Source organism: Salvelinus alpinus, chromosome 16 (genome assembly GCF_045679555.1).
Source record: "Salvelinus alpinus chromosome 16, SLU_Salpinus.1, whole genome shotgun sequence".
Lineage (NCBI taxonomy): Eukaryota > Metazoa > Chordata > Actinopteri > Salmoniformes > Salmonidae > Salvelinus > Salvelinus alpinus.
The window spans coordinates 13647908-13671938 of NC_092101.1; the positions used below are offsets into that span (position 1 = coordinate 13647908).

Genomic DNA, 24031 nt, shown 5'->3' on the forward strand with positions numbered 1-24031 from the left:
GACAAAGGTTAGCGTACACACAAAGGTTTTTGATATAGTGTATTCAACATTGATAACCCAGTTATGGTTGACAATATAGGTTTATATATATTTATATATCCCTGTTTGAGGAAGATTCCTATCAGAGGGGCTCATCTGGTTTTGACAGGAGCTCTCCAGTCTCACTTTGGGAGACAGTTATACACAGGTCTCCTAAAAATGTTTTATCTGTTAGAAGTCCTATGTTTGATTTGGATCTTTGTTAGCTTTTGCCGTAAAATGTAGAGCATGTAGTTCACTTAAAATGATGTCTTATTGATCAGATACTTTACAGCTTTTAAGAGGGAGTAGTGTCAATATCTTTGTATAGTATTCCTTCATGTTTTCTCTGCTTTCTTACAGATTATTTGTGTGTGAAACCAGCGCTCTTTTAGCTGGATGACTGTAATACACCATGAATATGGATGCAGCAAACTGAATAACCTGATGAAATAGGTTATTAATAATATTATGGACTGAATCTGATTTTTTTTTCTTCAATAATGATCAACAATGCATTGGCTATTGCACATGGTTATACCAACGTAAGCAGTCGGGGTGAAAATGCGAAACATTTTCATTTGAATCTGGATTCCTTCCTAGCAAAGTCTTTGCAGTTCATCAATGTAAACAGTGTTACAAGTGACAAGATTTTCCCATTAAGTTGCCAGCATTACCGTTTTTTCAAAATTCATAAACAATTCTTAGTTAACTAACAAAAACTAAATGTTGATTAAAAAGACAGTTAAAAACAACTAAATATAAATTAACATTAAGTTAAGCTGCCATCGGATTCCGGGGCATCCCCCAAGTCGGTGCTACACATTGGTAGTACGGAGGAGTAGCTAGTCAGCTACTTACAGAGTCCATAAGGAGAGGCTGAGGACGTCGGGGACAGCGATGTGTGGTAAAGGCTCCAGACCGGTCTCTGACTGACTCTGATATGACCACCGACCTCCCTTGCTGTGACCAAAATGCTCCCCCCATCCCTCCACCGCTCAGACTGTTCTACCTCCATTCTTGCTTCAACTCCCTGACTATTGATCTTCTTGTATCTCGTTTGGTTCATTGAAATTTGGTTTCTTGTATGTGTTACTGCAATTCAGCTTTTAGCTGCCATAGTACACAGGAAATGAAATAAATAATTATCATCATCATCATACATTATGAGGCTGGTTCTGGTCAAACCCACCAATGCAACGCGTCGGCTCGATTCAACAGGAGACGCTTGCAACGACCAAGACCCGGATCACTGCAACTCTCGAGGGCAGTCCCTACCAGACAAAGCCCCTGAGGTCATGCAGTATCGCTACTCTGGAACTGCCCTCCAGCCCCAAACGTCAATACCAGAGCAGAGCAATAGCAGCATTTCCACTTCCACTTCTCCGCCACAGGCTACTCCAAATGGAGTCGCTCCACCACGGAAATCTACACCATTAAAAACTACACTGTCAAAACTGAGCAATCAAGATCTCCTGCTCTTTTGTAGCCAGGTGGGTGGTACTCTTGAACTGCAGCGTGAAAGCCCACTGTTGGCTGAGTGGCATGGGACCACGGTGGGACGTCCTGATGAGGACTGTGGCTCTGTTTGCTATTCTCCTAGTACAAAACATGGATCAGAGGTGGCCGGTTTCCAGCCACAATCAAAGCAGGGCTTCTTGAAGGACTGCCTCTCCACATTCTCCAAGAAGGGAACTCCTCCTTCTCTACAGTATACCCACTCCTATCCTCAGAACTCCCTGGTGTCATCGTCATCCCGGTTTTTCAGGCAGAAACCAAGTCAAGAGGATCCCTCAACAGAGACTATCAATCACGAGAAGGATAATTTCACATCCCGATGCAGAGGAGAAGACGGGCTGAAGGAGTATAATCAATGGCAGCAGCAGACCCATAATCATTTCAAGATTAAAGAGCATAACCTACCACCAGTCTCGATTACTGAAAAAACAGAACCTTCGCCCAATATACCTCTGAATGGCAATGAGTCAAGTAAAGTTAGGCAGCTCTTGGTTTTGTCTAAATCTCAGGACCAACAGCAACTTCCCTTAGATACACAACACCAATGGACGCTAGGAAACGGTTTACCTAGCTGCTGTGCCAATGAGTGTGGAGTACATTGTGGAAGCCAACAACCTTACTTAAACCAGCAACTACAGCAACACCCTCAAAGGCAGCATTGTTGTGACCATCTTAGCATCCTAAAATGCCATCAGTGTTCTCTCTACCCATCCAGCAGCAGCCCACGAGTGAAGAATTCATTCCCGGCTACTAGCGACAAAAGCAGTGTTCACTCCTCTTCCAGTAGCCAGCGGTGGCCGGAGAACCATCAACTAGAGGGAGAAGGGCAACGACAAGGGGAGCAACAGGTACATCCTCATACCAAAAAGGTTGGCCATGTTGGTTCAATGCCTTCCCTGTCCAAGAGCAGTAGCCCACTCCCACCCGACACAGTTGTGACAAGCGCTAAATACAATGGGGATGTTGGGAGACCCCTGAGCAGCTTAGGAGCTTCGCCACCCAACCTTTCAGAGCTGGACTCAGCGAGACAAGAGCCCCTCCAGACTCTCCACAGGTCCGTCCTGGAGGAGGTGTTCTCAAAAGGCCTCAGTGAGGACAATAGTAAGGCCAACAGCGAGGGAGGAGGAGACGCGCCACAGAAGAGGACTAAGGACATTGGCTACAGATTGGGCCAGCGTAGAGCGCTATTTGGAAAGCGCAAACAGTTGAGCGACTATGCCTTGATCTTTGGGATGTTTGGGATTGTTGTCATGGTGACGGAGACGGAACTGTCCTGGGGGGTTTACACGAAGGTAAGAAATGTCTAAAGTGCAGTGGATTGACCCGTCATAATGTCATGCAGAATTAGAGGTCTACCATGAATATGAGGCCTAGAGAAATGGTAAGACAAGACATTTTAAAAGAGGGGATCTTAATTGTCTATCTTCTCTGCAGGAATCCTCATACTCATTTGCTCTGAAATGCCTTGTCAGCCTTTCAACTGCTGTATTGCTCGGCCTCATTGTGATGTACCATGCACGGGAAATACAGGTGATATGCCACCATCACCATCTCAACATTATTACAGTTTTTCCCCTTGCTCTCTTTTCCCCCGCATCTAAATCTCCTTGTTTGCCCTCCTTTGATTACACCTACACACACACAGCTCTTCATGGTGGACAATGCAGCTGATGACTGGAGGATTGCTATGACGTATGAGCGGATCTTCCTGGTTGTGCTGGAGCTGCTGGTCTGTGCCATCCACCCCATCCCGGGCCAGTACATCTTCACCTGGACAGCCCGGCTGACCTTCACCTACACACCCTCATTGACCAATGCCGACGTGGACCTCGTCCTTTCCATCCCCATGTTCCTCAGGCTCTACCTAATCGGTCGCGTCATGCTGCTGCACAGCAAGCTTTTCACGGACGCCTCGTCGCGAAGCATCGGCGCCCTCAACAAGATCAACTTCAACACGCGGTTCGTCATGAAGACCCTCATGACCATCTGCCCTGGCACGGTGCTGCTGGTCTTCAGCGTCTCTTGTTGGATCATCGCGGCGTGGACGGTGCGTGTATGTGAGAGGTACAGGCCCCAGACGCAGTAGGCATTCCATCAACACTGTATCACTACTACCCAGTACATTTCTCAGTGAATTAGATCCTTATGTAAGATTAATGCCTCTCTTGATTAGGGTTGGCTCAAGATGTTGATATGGACTTCTACTATGCCTCTTTGCTTGATATATAATGAAGCATACATAAATGTATGGAATACAGTATAAGATGTTATACTGTAAAAAAGAGATACGTGTTTATTATAATACATGTATATGTAAGTCGCTCTGGATAAGAGCGTCTGCTAAATGACTTAAATGTAAATGTAAATGTAATATTTCTTGTTCCTCCAGGTATCATGACACACAGGAAGTGACCAGTAACTTCCTCGGGGCCATGTGGCTCATCTCTATCACCTTTCTCTCCATTGGTTATGGAGACATGGTCCCTCACACTTACTGTGGAAAGGGTGTGTGTCTACTGACTGGAATCATGGTATGTTTCCTATGCATCCGCAAGTGTCAAAAGAGATCTATGACATTCAGGATGAGGCAGCTCTAAGATGTTAAGTTCAAATTTCTCAGAGTAAAAACTCTATGGACACTATGAAAGCTTAACCAAGTTTATTCTTCCCAGAGGATCGATACAGCTGCATTAGACAAAAACCTTTTCACACAAACACTGATATGTAACCCTTCCTTCTAGGCTGAGTCTCCTCCGACACGTCTGTACAAACATTGTATCTTTACTGCTAGGCAGGACACTTAAGTGATACGGGCCATAAACTTTTCTTTCTCCCTTAACGTGACCTGACCTTAACTCGACCCCCTTCATCACTAATCCAATGGCTCTCTCCCCTTATCAATGCCTGCCACTTTCCCTACACTCAGTACATTCCAAGCTTAATTGCACACACAATATACCTTCCTTCTACAGATAAGCATTAACTTCTGGTGTAGACCCTCTAAACACTCAATATTTCAATATGATACCTGATAGTTAACCCTATCCCAAGTTTAGGAGTTAGTACCCAGAACCAGATCAGGGTAATCCGAGAACGGGTTTGTAGTTGGATGAACTATGGTGATAATACTGATACACTGACCATACTGGCAACAGCAACAAAACAAACATATACGCTACATGTGTTATTATATTGAATAAATAATATCTAATGAGATATTGTAGATATTTTTCAAATAAAGGTAAAATAAAAATATAAAGACAACACTTTTACTCATGAAAAAGTATTACTGCCTTTGTCTTTTCTCCCCAGGGGGCTGGCTGCACTGCACTGGTGGTTGCTGTAGTTGCCAGGAAGTCCGAGTTGACCAGAGCTGAGAAGCATGTTCACAACTTTATGATGGACACTCAGCTCTATAAACGAGTAAGTGGACATTAGAGGTCTTCATGGCTCCAAAATGTTGGGCCTGACCCAAACTGAACCCTTGGATTTATGACCCTAACCTGATACGTTTTGGATTATCAAAATGTTTTATGAAGAGACATTATAAATAAAGAAAATGCCCCCCAATCAGCAACCCAGTAAGCAAAATGTTGTTGACAAGACATTGAAGATGCGTCTTTGTCTGACATTGAAGCCACTTTAGTTTTCAGTTCTAAGTGAAAGTTTAAAAGACGTATTTTAAGACATTATCAAGGCATCTTTTTACAGAAGTTGAAAATACGTCTATTTTGGTTGTTGTTTCTACGGCAAAATATCAAAGAAGAAATCACCATGCCAAGTTATGTCCCAATAAAACAACAAAATGGGGCAAAATGGAGATTAAAGTATCGATTACTCATTATTGTTTCTATCTGTCACTTTCACTTATGACAGACTTTTCAAAAGCTTCAGAACTGTCAGTGATCATGTTTGAAGTTTACTGACACAACCAACAGAATATTCTAACTACAACAACATTCTCAGTAACAGTTACAGCAACTGAACCCTTGCAAAGTACACTGAGTATAATTCTAATGAGCTCTGCCCCCAAACAAGAACAGTCTTTAAAATCTGGACCAATCATAGACTAGTATTATTGGGCAAATCAAGGCCGATCCAGACAAGACTAAATCTGTGATGGTCACCGACTTTACAAAAGTGATCCGCTCAAACACACCCAAGGCCAGGGTGGATGAACCAAATGTCAACCAATAATAAACGTCCATAGATGTCCTGCGTCAATCAGTGCTCACTGGGTTTGGCTGTCATGTTATTAACTGTAGGCCTGGATCATAATCATGACAACTTTTGAATTGTATTGTGTGTATATGTTTTATATACACTACCGTTCAAAAGTTTGGGGTCACTTAGAAATGTCATTTTTTTTGTCCATTAAAATAACATCAAATTGATCAGAAATACAGTGTAGACATTGTTAATGTTGTAAATGACTATTGTAGCTGGAAACGGCTGATTTCTTTATGGAATATCGACATAGGCATACAGAGGCCCATTATCAGCAACCATCACTCCTGTGTTCAAATGGCACGTTGTGTTAACTAATCCAAGTTTATCATTTTAAAAGGCTAATTGATCATTAGAAAAGCCTTTTGCAATTATGTTAGCACAGCTGAAAACTGTAGTGTTAATTAAAGAAGCAACAAAAAACTGGCCTTCTTTAGACTAGTTGAGTATCTGGAGCATCAGCATTTGTGGGTTCGATTACAGGCTCACAATGGCCAGAAACAAATAACTTCCTTCGGGAAACTCGTCAGTCTATTCTTGTTCTGAGAAATGAAGGCTATTCCATGCGAGAAATTGCCAAGAAACTGAAGATCTGGGACAACACTGTGTACTACTACAGCGCAAACTGGCTCGAACCAGAATAGAAAGAGGAGTGTGAGGCCCCGGTGCACAACTGAGCAAGAGGACAAGTACATTAGTACATTGAGAAACAGACGCCTCACAAGTCCTCAAATTGGCAGCTTCATTAAATAGTACTCGCAAAACACCAGTCTCAACATCAACAGTGAAGAGGCGACTCCGGGATGCTGGCCTTCTAGGCAGAGTTGCAAAGAAAAAGCCATATCTCAGACTGGCCAATAAAAATAAAAGATTAAGATGGGCAAAAGAACACAGACACTGGACAGAGATATGGCTTTTTCTTTAAAAGGTTTATTGCCGACAAAGCGCGATCGGCTTGAATCCCGGCCCAAGTCCCATGCTACCATCATAGGACTGTACCAAAACATTTCTGTTTTCTGGAATGTTCCCTACAGGTGAAAAACACAGCTGCCAATGTGCTCAGAGAGACATGGCTTATCTACAAACACACCAAGTTAGTCAAGAAGATTGATCACGCCAGGGTACGCAAACATCAGCGGAAATTTCTGCAAGCCATTCACCAGTAAGTAGTGTGCCTTTTCAAACCATTGTTAAATAAATAGTTGATGTGTGTATATCTGTGAGTATGTTATGCAGCCCAACTTACCCCTTACCTTTGCCCTCCATAACTCACTTCCACTTCACTTTCCCCTAGACTGCGCAGAGTCAAACTGGAACAGATGAAACTCACAGACCAGGCTAACACACTTGTGGATCTAGCCAAGGTGCACCTTCATGATCATCTTCATTAAGCACCTTCATTATCATCATATTTAAAGTATACATTTCTTTCTAAACACTGATCACAAGTTTGACACACCGTTTTTGCGCCACAGACTCAGAATATGATATACGACCTGGTGTCTGACCTGCAGCTGCGCAGCGAGGAGCTGGATAGGAGGATTGGTAGTTTGGACGACAAACTGGACTCCATCCTAGTCAATCTGCAGGCCCTACCCAGCCTGCTCTCCCAGGCGGTCACACAGCAGCACAAGGACTTCTTGGATTGCTTGGCCCACCGTGTACGGAAAGCCTCGTCGGAATCTGAGCTTCACTGGGTTCCCGCTAGGTGCCAACGGTCCCTTTCCACTGCACCACAGACCATACCTTACAGCTGACAGCCTAGCCACTATTGTGACCTTAAATTATTTATTTAATAGTGTATTTCATACTACCCCAGGGACAGGGGCATTCTATCCTCTGACAATGAATTTGAGCATGGTTATACCTCTCCAGCCCCATCCCTCAGCCGTTTACCAAAAGAAGTAGCGGGCGGCCGGTTTGTTGTTTTCCAAATCCTGGAATGCCAGTCTGTGTACCTGGGCCATTCTTGAATTGCGGTGGCATTTAGGCATGGCATTTAGAGAATAAGTAATTTTTTGTGCAGCCCCCCCCCCCCTCAAAAAAGGGAAAAATGCCAGTCTTAATAAAATCCCATTACACCATCGTGCTAGGGTGGCTAATGCTGCTCCCCTATTAGCCACCCTAGCTATTGCCCGCTACATTACCTGCGTTGGGACACCAAAGACCAGACGACATACTTTGGCAAAACTCATTAAGTTCTAAACGATGCTTCAGATTTATACCCCCTGTGACGTGTCTGGGTTTCCCCTTTTGTCTGTGGTGTAACAGCCTGCATTATAGCTGTCGAATCAGTGAGCTGCTTTTGTAGTAGTCATGAAACCACACCCGCTTTAGAAGTTTAGAACGAGAAACTGCAGGCTATATAGAAATAATGACAATTACATTTAAAATGTAAAATTAAATATCAAGGATTTATCAGACTAAATCAGTGTATATTACATCACACATTCCAGTGTTTGAACTTGTAACACGGTTGCATGGAATTTCTACTAATGCGACTCAGTTCATTCCATGGCAATGTCCGCGATAGATAACGCCAGGAGCCGCTTGTAGATCTGACAGGTCTAACATTACACCTCTGACACCGCCTTAACAAAAGCAATGAAAAGCCATGTATGCATTTGTCAGCTAAATGTGGGTTACCGCTGATCTGATTGAATCTTGGCCTAAGAGAGTACCACGAATCATAATACCCATAAAACCTAGTGGTCAAACAGGGAAATGGTTCCAATTGTTTTTTCCACCATTAATTTTTCCCATAGTGGATTTGAGAAACACTTAAAATTAGGGCTGTGTTTCATGCAGGCTTACCCTGGTGTGACATTTTGCTAACCATGTAAATCTCTCTAGGACAAGGTGACATCAATATAGTCGCCTGTATTTACCTCCCCAAAATTAAACGCTAATTAGCTGCTAATGTGGCTATTATAAAGAACTACAAATGCCTTGATCTGGACGAGACTGCCGAATTGAGGCAAAGATATTAATCTCTGGATTAACTATCTAATGTTAGCTAAATGTAGTAATGAATAAATAGGCTACAATTCTTAAAATGTACAATTCTGTAAACGGTCTTGTGCAAGTTTTACATTGACAATACCTGCTTGCAGGGATTTGTTGTTTGCATGGGCAAAATTAATGTTGGCAAAACGATTGGAACCATTTCCCTGTTAGACCACTAGGTTTTATGGGTATTCTGCCACTGCCACTGTGGGGCTCTATTATGCCCGGGATTCAATGTGATTGCGCTTTGTCAGCAACATACATACATACACATTTTAAAGGCGCATGTGTTCCTGCATTCAAGGAATCCGCATCACGGAGGTATAATAAGAACAGTCTGCGTTTATGGTAAATGCTGCATATGTCCGCTCAATCGCAAACTACCTGTAAATGGCACATTGTCGACAAAGCACGATTGGATTAAATCCCGGCCTAAATTTTTCATATAATTTTTAAAAAACTATAAAGTAGTCAAACATGTTTTTTGAAGACCACATTTATTGAAAAGACAATCAAAAGAAATCTAAAGAAATTAGAAACAATCCTTAGTAAAGAAAAATAAAGATATAAATTACAAGCAATCTACATCTCTGCAACAACAAAAAAACTTTTTTCTTACTGAGGGTTGGGAGATTAGATTTTGTGGCAACAAACAATCTACACACAAACAATGACATAGAAAATTGTAATAATATGTTTACCAACAGGCTTTGTTTTCCATTCGGTTAGGTATTAACTTTATTATAATTCTCTATACGTTACAAATACACACATTTCCCTGAGGAAACAATTCCACTGGAAGTTCTACAGACTCAGTGGCTGATATGTTCTAAATGCCTCAATGGTTTGTTTCAAACACTTAATAAAAAAACAGGTGACTACAGATGTCAACAACCGGTATAATGTACCTTAAGAGCATAGAGTTTCAGCATACACTTCATTGCTATGATAGAGCCGTATCTGGGTAAAATATAATTTAGCAGAATAACAATTTGCAAGTTTTAGGGTTATCATTATGGATTCAAAGTTGAAGCATTAAGGTACATGGTTATGACAGTTGAGAGAATCATTCCCCTAGCAGCAAAACAATCCTCTCTAGAGGAGAGGGGTTGTGATATCCACAGCAATGCACATTCTTCAGCCTGTACATTGTTATTTTACATACAGACTGTGTATAAAAACTCAAAGCATCATTTACATATTTTAGGTGCCAGGTGCTAGTGAAAACGAACATTCAACTAAAGATTGTCAGAATATTTCTGCCCAGAAACAATATTTGTCAAACTGAGGTGCCAATACAATGCCTTCAGAAAGTATTCACACCCGTTTACTTTTTACACATTTTTGTTGGAGTGGGATTTTTTTGTCAACGATCCACACACAATACTCTGTCAAAGTGGAAGAAAAATTATATATTTATGAAAAATAGAACACAAATATATCTTGATTAGATAAGTATTCAACACGTTAGAATCACCTTTGCCAGCAATTACAGCTGTGAGTGTTTTTGGGTAAGTCTAAGAGCTTTGCATACCTGTATTGTACAATATTTGCCTATTATGCCATTTCAAATTCTTCAAGCTCTGTCAAGTTGGTTGTTGATGATTGCTAGACAGCCATTTAAGCCCTGCCATAGATTTTCAAGCAGATTTAAGTCAAAACTGTAACTAGTCTAATCAGGAACATTCAATGTTGTCTTGGTAAGCAACTGCAGTGTATATTTGGCTTTGTTTTTTAGGTTATTGTTGAAAGGTGAATTTGTCTCCCAGGAAAGCAAATCAGGTTTTCCTCTAGGATTTTGCCTGTGCTTAGCTCTAGTCCATTTATTTTGATCCTAAATAACTCCCTAGTCTTCACCAATGACAAGCATACCCTAACATGATGCAGCCACCACCATGCTTGAAAATATGAAGAGTGGTACTCAGTGATGTGTTGGATTTGCAGCAAACAAAACACTTTGTATATTAGGTCAAAAAGTTCTTTACCAAGTGTTTTGCAGTATTGCGTCAGTGCCTTGTTGCAAACAGGATGTATGTTTTTGAATGTTTTTATTCTGTACAGCCTTCATTCTTTTCACTCTGTCAATTAAGTCAGTATTGTTGAGTAACTACAATGTTGTTGATCCATCCTCAGTTCTCCCATCACAGCCATTAAACTCTAACTGTTTTAAAAATCAGTATTGGTCTCATGGTGAAATCCCTGAGCGGTTTCCTTCCTCTCCGGCTACAGAGATAGGAAAAACACCTGCATCTTTGTAGTGACTGGGTGTATTTATACACCATCCAAAGTGTAATTAATAACTTCACCACCCTCAAAGGGATATTCAGTCTGCTTTTTGTTTTCTACCAATAGGTGCCCTTCTTTGCAAGGCATTGGAAAACCTCCCTGGTCTTTGCGGTTGAATCTGTGCTTGAAAATTACTTTTGAACTGAGGGACCTTCCAGATAATTGTTAACTACTAACTAAATAATGTTAACTGCTATTATTGCATGCAACTTAAGCAAATGTTTACTCCTGTACTTATTTAGGCTTGCCATATCAAATGGGTTGAATAGTTGACTCAAGACATTTCAGGATTTCATTTTTAATTAATTTGTCAAATAAATTCTAAAAACAACATTTGACATTATGGGGTATTGTGTGTAGATCCGTGACAAATCTCCATGCAATCCATTTTACACTGTAAATGTGGAAAAAGTAAAGGGGTGGGACTTTCTGAAGGCACTGGATATTATATGGAATCCCTTATTTCAATCATTAGATTCATAGTAACTGTTTTCAGAGTACTGAGAAGAAATATTCCTCACAAGACTAGATATTGGTCGTAGGGCAAGGAGTTTTTCACCTCACCAAGCAACATTCCAGGCTTTAAAAATATAACTATATATAACAATCGCACCTCATCATTGGCTTAAATAATTATAGAAATGCCCAATAGAATCATGTCTAATTCAGAAAGATGAACACAGCATTGCTGTTCCGGTAAAAAAAAAAAAAAAAAAGACAGACAGACAGACAACTGATCGTGACAAAACAGTACCACAAATAGAGAGTAGAAAGCAACACTACAGCCCTTAGATGAATGAAAAATAGACTTCAGACTTCAAGCACATCTCTAAACAATATTTAAGCAAAATTTTAACACAGAAATACTGTAAATGTACACATAATATTCCAGTCTGATTTGTATTTCGGCTTTTTGGACCGATCTGGAAACAGATATTACTTGTTTACAACCATTTGAACATTGATTAAAATGTTCTTTACTCTTTGGGAAAGACATAATATGGTTTGTTTTATATAATCATTCAACAAACTAACATTTGATTTTGAATTGAAGTAAATGCCACATTTAAAAAAATTAAAAATAAATCGGAGTCTTCTACAGATATTTAGGAAAGATCCCCTGAACAGAAGAAAATAACATCACCAATGTGAATAATTCTTCAGAAACATTGAGTAAAAATACTTACTAAAACTTACTAAAAGCAAAACTGTCATGGATTCAATCATAGAGTTGGTTTAGACACGTGAATTGGCACATAAGGATGTACTATTGCCCCTGGTCATATCGTCAATCAATGACCGATATTTCTGGAAAATGCTCTTTAGTGTGCATTGTATACGCCTTTATCATATTTTGTATTTATTATGGATCCCCATTAGCTGCTGCCAGCTACTCTTCCTGGGGTCCAGCAAAATTAAGGCAGTTTATACAATTCTAAAAACATTACAATACATTCAGACTGTGTGCCCTCAGGCCCCTACTCCACCACTACCACATATATACAGTACAAAAACCCATGTGTACGTGTGTATGCGCCTATGTTTGTGTTGCTTCATAGTCCCCGCTGTTCCATAAGGTGTTTTCTTTAATCTGTTTTTGTTAATCTAATTTGACTGCATGCATGAGTTGCTTGACGTGGAATAGAGTTCCATGTAGTCATGGCTCTATTTAGTACTGTGCACCTTCCATAGCCTGTTCTGGACTTGGGGACTGTGACGAGACCTCTTGTGTCATGTCTTGTGGGGTATGCATGGGTGTCCGAGCTGTGCGCCAGTAGTTCAAACAGACAGCTTGGTGCATTCAAATACAAGCATGCTCTCCTCCACTTTGAGCCAGGAGAGATTGACATGCATATTATTAATATTAGCTCTCTGTGTATATCCAAGGGCCAGCCGTGCTGCCCTGTTCTGAACCAATTGCAATTTTCCTAAGTCCTTTTTCTTAAGCCCGTAGGACCTGCCATATTACCAACACACAGGAGATCATTAACATTACAATAGAGATCTGTAAGGGTTGATCAGGTAATCATGTATAACTAGGACATTGTAAGTAACGACCGTTTGTTATTCTTGAAATTTAAATGTGAATCTTAAAAAAGAAACAAAAGTGATTAATGCAGAAAAAAAACGAGATAAGTTAACACTGCCTTAACATGTCATTTGATTTGAACTAGCATTCTAGCGGTATCTCTCAGTACCGTGTTTCTGACAATTCTGAAACACATTTTGGATGAACACAAACTAGGATCTCTGACGATATGTGATCTGCTACTATGAGGAGAAAGACTAGCTTAGGTAGTACACAACTGACCGGCAGAAAATATGACATCTACAATATGGTCAACACATGAGGGTGGACAGCAATGCACACAGTACATTTTATGTTATGAAATAATGTGAACCAATTTAGCTGTTGAGAATATATGAATCGCGACAGAGTGTGTGTGTGTGCGCGTGCATGTTTGTGTACTGTATCTTCGAGTATATGGACAACAATGGTGGCAGAGGTATAGGACTGGCTCATTGTAATGGTTAGAATTAAATGGTATCAAACACGTTCAGACTTTTCTCACATGTTTTAGACTGTTCTCTCTGCTACCTCACAGCAAGTAGTGAGCAATTAAGTTTATTTTTTGTTGCTTTAAGCAACTAATTGGCTAAATTTGGTTAAATTATTTGAATTCCATTCTGTTCAGATTTCTGTATGCTCAATGCGCACATTGTACAGTTTCTCTCAAGATAAATCAGATCCAGCCTGAACTGTGCGATGTAGTTTCCAACAGGTCAGTATTCTACATAGTTTAGTGCATGAAACATGGTAATTAACTACAATGACCATAATCCATTGTGCATCTACTTGTCCGGTCTATGTTTCTTTTACGCCTGCTACAGGAAGAGACAAGAATGCACGATCGTGAGGTGACAGAGCGGCTGTTGCTTCGCCAGGTATCTCTACCAGAAAATACATGATCAAAGTGATTGATCGTTCTTATTCAGCAGTCATACAAGTATTATTTACTTTGAAGAGCTACAAAATAGTGATTTTGTCAGACAGCAGCTCTATAGACATGAGATGACTTGTAATGAAATAAAGTCATCAAATAAAACAAATGTAATACACTGAAATATATTCTATATTAAAGTAATGTGAACAAATGGTTAATAAGTGATCAGCAGTAATGGGCAGCATTTAACCCAAATAATCGCAACCTAAAACCGTGATTATTTTTTAATAATCCAATCAACCTCCAAAAAAACACTAATCGCTTAGCACTACTGCTAAACAAGACTGGTAAATAGATAAGGAAATGGCTACCCGGACTACCGGCATTGACTCTTTTTTTGCACGGACTCTATGCACACACACTGGACTACCTACACACTCACTTACACCCCCAACACACACACACACACACACACACTTCACACTCACCACATACACTGCTGCGGCTGTCCATTATCTATCCTGTTGCCTAGTCACTTTATACCTACTTGATGTGTATATCGACCTCAATTACCTTGTACTCCTGCACGTCGACTCGGTACCGGTACTTCCTGAATATAGCCATGTTTTTTTTTACTTGTTATTGTTATTTATTCCTTGTTAGTATTTCTATTGTAATTTTTTTATCTTTAACTCTGCATTGTTGGAAAAGGACCCAGAATTTCACTCAGTCTACACCGGTTGTTTACAAAGCATGTGACAAATGAAATTAGATTGTATTTGATTTGAGCCCGTCATCCTAGATCTCCACCCAGCAGCTTCCTCTGATGGACAATGAGTATTAGCCCTTTGATTTCACTTTTGACTGTGCAGTTTTTTATACATGCATGCTATTATGGCTATAGCGCAGTGTGTATCGGTAGTACAGTATGTGTTGCCAGTTGCACGGCTGTATGGAGAGCATACAGCTAGCTAATGGATTTCACAATGCCATTATCATACCTTGATTCTTCTTCCATGGGAAGAAATGCAATACAGGATATTTTTTTCTTTTCCAAAGACAGTTTTTATGCGGAGTAATGCTAGCCCATGTGTGGCCAGTTTGACACGATTTGCAAGTCTATTCACCTATGGATGGTTTCTAGATGCGGGGGGGGGGGCAGATTGCTGCTACACATGATTCCAAGCCGTTTGCATGTTGCCTCTTGAGCGCACATACTGTTTCATAATACAAAAAGGTTCTGGTTCAGCAATAATAGGATTACAGTACTGTTGGGTAAGCAGTAGTGTTCCAACCACCATGTAACAATGGCTATATGGAGCTGGGTTCATGCACATCCATGCTTTGAGTCTCCTGTATGGTGATAACCACCTTAGTGGAGATGTCTGGTGGCTGCTTACAAACAAAAGCAAATGGGAGAAGATCTTGAGCTCCTGGAGGAATCACGGCAGCAGCAACTACAACTGTAGAAATAAGAACTAAGATTGGAGTGTGTTCGGTTGCTGCATATTTCAGTACGGGGGTCTGACTCTGCCACAGGACCCAGCCTGTCGACACCAAGGACTATTGGACTGCAGGTAGAGCGGGTGAGGAGGAGAAGTGGGGTGGATATAGAGTAGACCAGTGGTTCTCAACTGGTTTTGCCCCGGACACAAATTAAACCAGGTTGGCTCAGTCGCGATTTGATACACTATATATACACAAAAGTATGTGGACACCCCTTCAGATTAGTGGATTAAGCTATTTCAGCCACACCCTTTGCTGACAGGTGTATAAAATCGAGCACACAGCCATGCAATCTCCATAGACAAACATTGGCAGTAGATTGGCCTTACTGAAGAGCTCAGTGACCTTCAACATGGTCCTGTCACAGGATGCCACCTTTCCAACAAGTCAGTTCGTCAAATGTATGCCCTGCTAGAGCTGTCCCGGTCAACTGTAAGGGCTGTTATTTTGAAGTGGAAACGTCTAGGCTCACCCGTGAAGTGGTAGGCCACACAAGCTCACAGAACGGGACCGCCGAGTGCAGAAGCGCGTAAAAATCGTCTGTCCTCAGTTGCAACACTCACTACAGAGTTCCAAACTGCCATTGGAAGCAACGTCAAAATAAGAACTGTTCGTCGGGATCTTAATGAAATGGGTTTCCATGGCCGAGCAGCATCACTCAAGCCTAAGATTGCCAAGTTTCGGCTAAAGTGGTGTAAAGCTCGCCGCCAATGGACTCTGAAGCAGTGGAAACGCGTTTTCTGGAGTGATTAATCACGCTTCACCATTTGGCAGTCCGACGGACAAATCTGGGTTTGGCGGATTCCAGGAGAATGCTACCTGCCCCAATGCATAGTGCCAACTGTAAAGATTGGTGGAAGAGGAATAATGGTCTGGGACTGTTTTTCATGGTTCGTGCTAGGCCCCTTAGTTCCAGTGAAGGGAAATCTTAACGTTACAGCATACAATGACATTCTAGACGATTTTGTGCTTCCAACTTTGTGGCAACAGTTTGGGAAAGGTCCTTCACTGTTATAGCATGACAATGCCCCTGTGCACAAATCAAGGTCCATACAGAAATAGTTTGTCGAGATTGGTGTGGAAGAACTTGACTGGCCTGCATAGAGCCCTGACCTCAACCCCATTGAGCACCTTTGTGATCCAGACTCAAATCGCCTAACATCAGTGCCTGACCTCACTAATGCTCGTGTATGAATGGAAGCAAATCCTCGCAGCAATGTTCCAACATCTAGTGGAAAGCCTTCCCAGAAGAGTGGAGGCTGTTATAGCAGCAAAGGGGGCACCAACTCAATATTAATGCCCATGATTTTGGAATGAGATGTTTCACAAGCAGGTGTCCACATACCTTTGGTCATAGTGTATTTGCATTGCAAAGAAAATTTGCAAAAATGCAATCTGGAAAAATGTAATCTGGAAAAATGTATGTTAATAAACTCACTGGTTTGAGACCACAAAATCAACCAACATAGCGCTGCTAATTAGCTCTAGATTGAAAATACAGTGATTGAAGAAAAATAGGTCAGATTAAATTATTTAAATCACTCTCTAACTGGTTTAAGTTCAGACTGAGTAAATAAATAAAATATCAAGACACCCGCAACCCATTCAAAACCACCTGCGACCCACCAGTTGAGAATCGCTAGAGTAAACTATCCTTGGGATGTATTTGTGTAGTAGACAAACCTTTGTAGACCAGGGGGTGGTGGCAGGTTGAGGGGTTTGGTTGGTGGGGCTTATGTAGACTAGCCAGGGTCTGAACACTGTGATGGATCTGAGCAGCAAAGAGCATGGAGAGACCAGATACCTGGAGGATCCACACTCCCATTTGTCCATCCCACAAACCATTTTTACCATCACCCCATCTTTCATAGTCTTTCGCCTCGTCCTTTTCATAGACAACAGTTTATTTTTTGTCCTTTTGGTCGTGTATGTATATCTGCTTTAGCAAGATCGGGGGCGGGGGGGTGCTAGGAGTCGGCCATGATCTGGTAGGAGGAGCAGTTTTCTGGGGTGTTGCCGGGCGGCGGGGGATTGGCTTCGGTGGTGGTGGTGGGTTTGGGGGGCCAGTCGGGGTCCACGCTCAGCTCCTGGGCCAGATGCATGTAGAGTGCCTTGGGTACCTTCCTCTGCCGGCAGCACAGCCACGACAGACACTTGGGTCCCCAGAGGTCTATGCCACCCTGGAAACCGCACAACGACAACAAGAGGAGGGAAAGGGCAAAGAAAACTTACTGAATATTTTTTTCCTCTGTGGATATGTTTCCTCATTCATTGTCTTCCCAATTGTCTTTTGTATTTTTGTGCCTTTAGAAGGTAGAATGATCTCACATGCTTATGTCACCACATGCACTATATAACCTAAAGGTAGTGATGGTATTCAGATTGGTTCACTATTGCAGCATGCATACACATTGTTTTATTATGGTTTTTAACTGTCGTGAAAAATTCTATAATTTCAACAGAATTAGTTCTTAGGTAATTCAAATTCAAGTCAAGCATGGCTGGCAATACGTTTGGGGGATTGTCCTTTTTCTGCCGAGAATTACCTCAAAACAAGCAGACATGCAGTGCAACAGAAGATAATTAGGAGAATTTGTGACACCATGGGAGGGATCAAGAGTGACACCATGGGAGGGATCAAGAGTGACACCATGGGTGGGAGACATACCCTTCTCAGCTAGCCTGCAGTGGATACATAACTGTACCTGATCGAGACCATGCGGTTTCCACTCACACTGTTAGGAGCTAACAGGGGACGCTTTGAGGCGCATGCAGCGGGAGGAGCTTACTGGAGCCAATACTGTACTACTGCTGGGGGTATTAAATACAGGAAGGAATCGTGCTCCCAGAGGAGAGTAATAACACAGACAACCCATCAGGGGGCGAAAGAGGGTCAGAGAACAATAAGGTCCACACATGCAAGGTTTGGGTAGGTTATATAATAAGAGTGCTGGGTGATAGAGAAAGAGAAAGGAGAGAAAGAAGAAAGGGAGGGGAAGGGGGTCACCAGGGGAGATTAAAAGCGACGGTGGAAGAGGAGTGTCAGATTTCCCAACCTGTGTTGTCGGGGTGGCAGGGGTGGTGCCATAGCTGCCCTGCTTGTCTCGGCTGAACACAAGCTTCCATAAGACGACGTCAAGGACGAGGGTCTATGGAATAATAGGCGCAGTGGGCAGGAAAAAAATTACAAAGAGCAGAGTGGCTACTTGATCACACAGCTTTTCTCAAGCAGATTTTGTCTATCCTCATTTGTTTTTTGTATAGTCAAACTACTGAAAGGGCATGTGAGGTGATTTCAGCGCTGTGCGTTAGTCGTGAGTAGAGGCAAAAGGGGTTATTCTCAACATAAATGAAGACAATAAAATACTATGAGAAAGAGGGTGTCATCATCTACAACAGGATGGTGCTTTTTAAAAGTGGATTTTGTTGTGACAGGGATCTGTTCCTGGTGATTATCCATTGAGCGTCATTGGTTGGTGTGTGGGAGGTTGGCAGCCTTGGCGAGACCGCCATCTTGTGTCACTGCTAAGCTGTGTGTGGGCTTGGGAGGCTCAAGAGCGGGGAGAGAGAACTGCTCTACTGCGCAGGGCAAGCCAGGGGCATTTTCTAATAGTAAATCACCAGTGAGCCATCTCTATCATTGGGCCACACAGCTCTAGGTCATCATTTTCTGCCACTTGTCTACGCTTGGAGATTGAGAAAGAGCAGAGCCTGGGTGTGTAACCAACCACCCATTAGATTTAATGCGCTGAGTGGTTTACAGCGTGGCCGTCACTGTGGTGATGGCAGGTTGTATTTAAAGAAAGGGAGGAATTGTGTGCGTGTCCCCGCTCAAGTTACAAGAGGGCTTTTTCAGTTGGTTATGTCAATGAAAGACGATGCAGTTTCTGGCTTTTTCATACTGAAAAGATAGTCAAATGGTACATCACAGCTCAGCCCTCCACTTCATCCTTTAACACTTTCCGACAGTAGGTCAGAGTCAACGCACAATCGAACACCACGTGACAACCTATGCATCTTAATGAAAACACTGATGACGACAACACTGATGACAAAACAAAAACTGTACATGCGAAAAATACCTACGTAACATGGTGTAAAGAGAGCCCAGAATACTGCAAAATGGACAGTTTAATGTGTGTGTGTGTGTCTTACCTCCGCCAAGACAGACACGGCTGCATTGACTACGATGATGAAGAACAGAGTGATTCTCCATTCAAACGGAACACACACAATCTAGACGGGAGGGAGAGGAACAGATTCACAAGAGCACATTTAAACAAAAAAAGTGAAGCAACGCCATGTTAATTCACAAAGTCATTACTGTAGGACCCAATTCAACCGAAGCTTGAGGCGAATATCTGTATGACGCTCGTCTCTCCTGGTTGATGTCCACTCACCTCTAGGAATTCATCGATAGCAGACACAGGGTAGAACATGATGAAGAACAGAAATATGTACAAGCCAATACATGACAGCACAAAGGGCCCTGCAGAGAAAGAGACGGACAGAACAACTCATCAAACATAGGTCAGTTACACAGAATTTTTCTTTTTGCATTTCAACCAATCTCAAACCCTAACTTGATTTTGGAACCAACACTTTTAAATAACACTTTTATACTGTTATCCGATTTTCAGGCGAATACGTGGCAACGTTGGTGTTAGTAGTGGTCCTCACAGTTTTTGTAGCTGGGCTGTCTGAAGGGCTTCCCCTTGGAGAAGACGATGGCCACGATGAGGTACTGGAAGGAGGAGACATAGAACAGGGAGGTGTTCTCGTAGTTCTTGATGTTGTGGTCGTCCTCAGAGGAGTTGTGCTTTGGGGAGAAGTTGACATGGGGGGACGAGTTGCAGGCACTGGGAGAGGAGAGAACAGAGATGCACACAGTCATATGTAGATCGGGAAGCAGTTTTACAAGTCAAAAGTTGACTGGCAACGTCCCTACTGTTTGCAGTAATGGTATACAATAAGACATTCACGGTATATGGCTTATTGGTTTGTTTTGAGTCTGGTAGTGTTGTCTCATTGGTCCATTGTTACAGGTTATTGGTGTGTTTGCACTGGAAAAGTTTTGGTGTGAATTGGTGATTTTACATTCTTACTGCTGTCCCCCCAATGGTGTGTTTTGAATAGGTCCAGTAGTTAGCTTGGGGGTTGAACTTGGACTCACTCTAACTCTGGCGTCCAGATGTCGTACCAGGCCTGGTGTCGGACCCAGAGGAAAGCGATGGTCTGGAAGCCCAGACAGATGAGGATCTGAGTAAGCACGGAGAACAGCAGAGGGCCTGAGATCAGACCTGAGGGGGGACGCCTCGACACCAGCTCCTTCCATGCTGGGTTCAGAGACACTGGACAGAGAAGGTGGGAGAGACAATGACAAAGACACAGGGAAAGTAAGGAACCGGAAGGTAGGATGGGTACAGAGAGTGAAGTACAAACCCAGCAAAGCTGGTAGTAGATCAAACATTTAATTTAAAAGGACAAGTTCACTTTTTTCTACCAAATCTCAATTTTCTAAAATTTCACCTGGTTTATAGAAACTTACCAACAACATCTAAAGACTTGCATCACTCTACTGAGAGCTTTGCCATTTCTAAAATAAAGTATTTGGGTGTTTTTGGAGACTTTGTTCATATTCATCCATGACTCCCATACTGTAGAATGAGCAAGTCTTTTGCTGGTGGGGTAAGTTTCTAAAAACCAAATTAAATCGTAATAAAAGTGTCTGGACACTTTGTGGACAAGTGTCAAACTAGCTAGTGTTGATCTACTTACTGGTGAAGACGATGAGGAGGATGATTGCGATGTCGATAAAGAGGAATTGGAAGTCTCCCAGGTTACTGAGGATCTGACATGGTTACAGAGAGATAAGGTCAGAGGTACAGAGGTACTGTATACACCAGAGACTAGTAATATCCTGACAGGAGTGCAGAGACTAAGGGAGGGGTACTGTACTCACAGAGTAGAGCAGGGTGACACTGATGTACTGGATGATGCTGTAGAGTGCCATGAACTTGAACACACAGAAGGAGGTGATGAGAGCCGCTCGCCCTTCTCTGTGGATAGACAGTTTTTTTATTTTTTTTTAGGAACAAATTGAGCGAGTCAGCATGCAAGTGCTTTTATAAGGCTCACTGATTAGTCTCTAAGCTTGGCAGTAGGCTGGTGTTTGTTTGTTAGCCATGTTGAGCTGATGGGTAGTGTTTTGGTGCTTGAGGCCCAGAGCAGGCCTACCTGATGAGGCTGGGGACACAGGAGATGTTGGGGGTCCTGGAGGTGAAGGGAGAGGCTACAGAGGCCTCCAGCTCAGAGAGAGAGATCCCACCATGAGCCTTCTTCAAAGCCTAGAGAGCGAGGTTGGAGGGGAGCAAGTTGAAACAATAACATAGTGTCTTTACTTCTATCTGCATGATCATTTGACAACAAAAAATGCTTTCAAAAGAGGTCTGTACTTACACCACAATCATTTGCGCCATCTCCACACATGCCCACAAAATAGCTGCACATGGGGAAAGATAATTTACTGTTTTTAACTGTAATTTACAAAATGTGTAACGAATGCAATTTAAACAGATCTATGAAGAGGGTGAGTGTGTACTGTGCTATTTGTGCCCATGGGTTAACAGCGTCTCTACTCACTCCACACTCTGCAGTGCTTCGATGAGCTGGGTCTTCTGGTCGGGGGCCATTCGGGCAAACACTGTGCCACGCAGCACCAACTACACCAGATAGGCAGACAACAATGCATTAGACACAACCAAATCACAACAGCAATAGCTATGTGTTTATTGGGGAATGGACCCCATTACCTTCTGCAGCACATCCTGAAAGTGCTCAGTGATGACAGCGAAGGACTTGCCACTCATGGCGAAGTGGTACTGGTCCTGAGACTTGGGCTCGTCAGTGTGACAAACATCCTCTAGACTGATCTCTACTTCCTGTTGGGACAGGAAGGGGCGGGGGGCAAGCAGGTACAGGTGAGCAAGGGAAGGTTGACATCTTGCAGATAATTGATATCATATGGCTTATGTAGAGTTGTAAAAGCTAGCGACTGACAACTTCAGTTTCCATCAATGTTAATTTTGGCACTCTGACAAAAATATCATTAAGACTTAGTGAAATGTTTTACATTATTTAAAAAAAAATTGTGTAGTTATTGTCAAAATGACGAAAACAGTGGGCCATTTTAGTCAAATAAATGCCCTTTCATTTTAGTCACATCACATTTGTATTGCCTCATTAACCTATAGTAAACATACGTCACTGACTTCTATGTGCACAAACATACATAGCGTTGTCCTACCAACATATTTGTCTGCGTAACATCCTATTCTCTTCCCAGCAGCAGAAATATGACAAACATATATAAGAATTATCTGGCCATGTAAATTCTTAACTCGGCCTACATAGATAGTGTACATTACATACAGAAAAAATAGACACACACACACACACACACACACGTGGAGAGAGCACGAGAGAAGCATAATCACCAGATGGTGCCACAAAGCAGGAAGGGTTGCACATCCGTCACTCGGTCGCGTCATTGGCATTGTGGTCAACGTTCCACAGATGCCACAGCCACATTGGTGTCCAAAAGTAGAATGGGAGCTAATGACTGTTTCGCCCAGTGATGTAATGGAGTCATAAAAACCTAGAGTCCGAATCAGTGCTCGAGTACTGGTCCAAGTGTTCAAGTCTGAGTCCCCATTAACTCAAAATAAAAGTTATTTACCCAGTCAGATACAGTGTAGTGGCAAGAGGAATTTAGTCAATAAATTGTTTGCTATGACTGAACAAGTTGTCACCTAAGTAAATAGTTAACGGTCCGGTCCGCAAGTAGCCAAGTTTTAGAACGAGCCACTTTATGAATGATAGAAAGAAAAACACGTAGTGCCGGTATTATGGATCATATCTTTTGAACCGTCAGGTCTAGAATCAAGCTGTTTCTCTGAGGAAAAGATGGAGAGTTGGCTACAGAACCTGCCTATGAAATGCAGTGGGGAAAGTGGGAGGGTTGAGCGAGACTACAAATTCAAAGACAGCCTACTTCTCTATACTCAAGGGAGAGAAAAACGTAGCTAGACTTGTTTTTCTATTAAACCCAATGCAGCTACTGTTTTTCATTTCGTAAAGCAGCTTGTGTTTCTTAACCAGGCAAAGGATAGCCAACAAGAAAGCTGTTGGTGACTGGTTATCTACGGGAAGCAAGAGAGAGTCCCTAATGTGATGTGTATAATCAGAGACGGAGTCTGTCTGCCTCATCTCTTGCTCCCCCGCAGCTCACCTGATGTAGGCCCGGGTTTGGGGCATCCTTCCCACTGCTGAACAGAACTGTGCTGCACATCTGTGCTGCTAATAAAGCTCTCAATCTCACCAAAAACTTTTGTCCAGTCCACTTAGTAGTCAGATTTTAGTCACAGAGGTAATTTATTCGTGTCTCGTTTTAGTCTACTGAAATGAAAAAGCTATTTAGTTAGTTAAAGTCTCGTCAATTGCCACTGAAAAATATTTGTGTCACT

The 24031-nt window shown here is 42.2% G+C and overlaps 2 protein-coding genes and 1 pseudogene across 3 annotated transcripts in view; 2 read left to right on the forward strand and 1 right to left on the reverse strand.

Moving 5' to 3' along the window:
* The first annotated feature begins 390 nt into the window (after positions 1-390).
* Positions 391-3060, forward strand: LOC139540881 (uncharacterized). Its single transcript, XM_071344906.1, has one exon. It carries the CDS (start codon positions 1185-1187, stop codon positions 2841-2843), a length of 1659 nt encoding a protein of 552 aa, XP_071201007.1. The 5' UTR covers positions 391-1184; the 3' UTR covers positions 2844-3060.
* Positions 2894-7520, forward strand: LOC139541754 (small conductance calcium-activated potassium channel protein 2-like; annotated as a pseudogene).
* A 1727-nt stretch (positions 7521-9247) lies between these two features.
* The window catches only part of LOC139540880 (polyamine-transporting ATPase 13A3-like), a 69846-nt gene continuing 55062 nt past the window's right edge, over positions 9248-24031 (reverse strand). The window contains exons 21-32 of one of the 2 annotated variants that reach the window (XM_071344904.1): positions 22319-22447; positions 22149-22228; positions 21966-22008; positions 21744-21853; positions 21469-21565; positions 21285-21357; positions 20680-20857; positions 20187-20365; positions 19907-19995; positions 19662-19742; positions 18563-18655; positions 9248-17686 (exon numbers count right to left, since the gene is read on the reverse strand). In XM_071344904.1, the coding sequence (XP_071201005.1) occupies positions 17474-17686; positions 18563-18655; positions 19662-19742; positions 19907-19995; positions 20187-20365; positions 20680-20857; positions 21285-21357; positions 21469-21565; positions 21744-21853; positions 21966-22008; positions 22149-22228; positions 22319-22447 (1365 nt within the window). In that variant the 3' untranslated portion in view covers positions 9248-17473. The remainder of the gene's footprint in view (positions 17687-18562; positions 18656-19661; positions 19743-19906; positions 19996-20186; positions 20366-20679; positions 20858-21284; positions 21358-21468; positions 21566-21743; positions 21854-21965; positions 22009-22148; positions 22229-22318; positions 22448-24031) is intronic. The other variant, XM_071344905.1, reaches the window with a different exon arrangement.

Bases quoted from the DNA above. Each gene is read 5' to 3' on its own strand.
- LOC139540881 (XM_071344906.1), top strand. From the start codon at position 1,185: ATGAGGCTGGTTCTGGTCAAACCCACCAATGCAACGCGTCGGCTCGAT.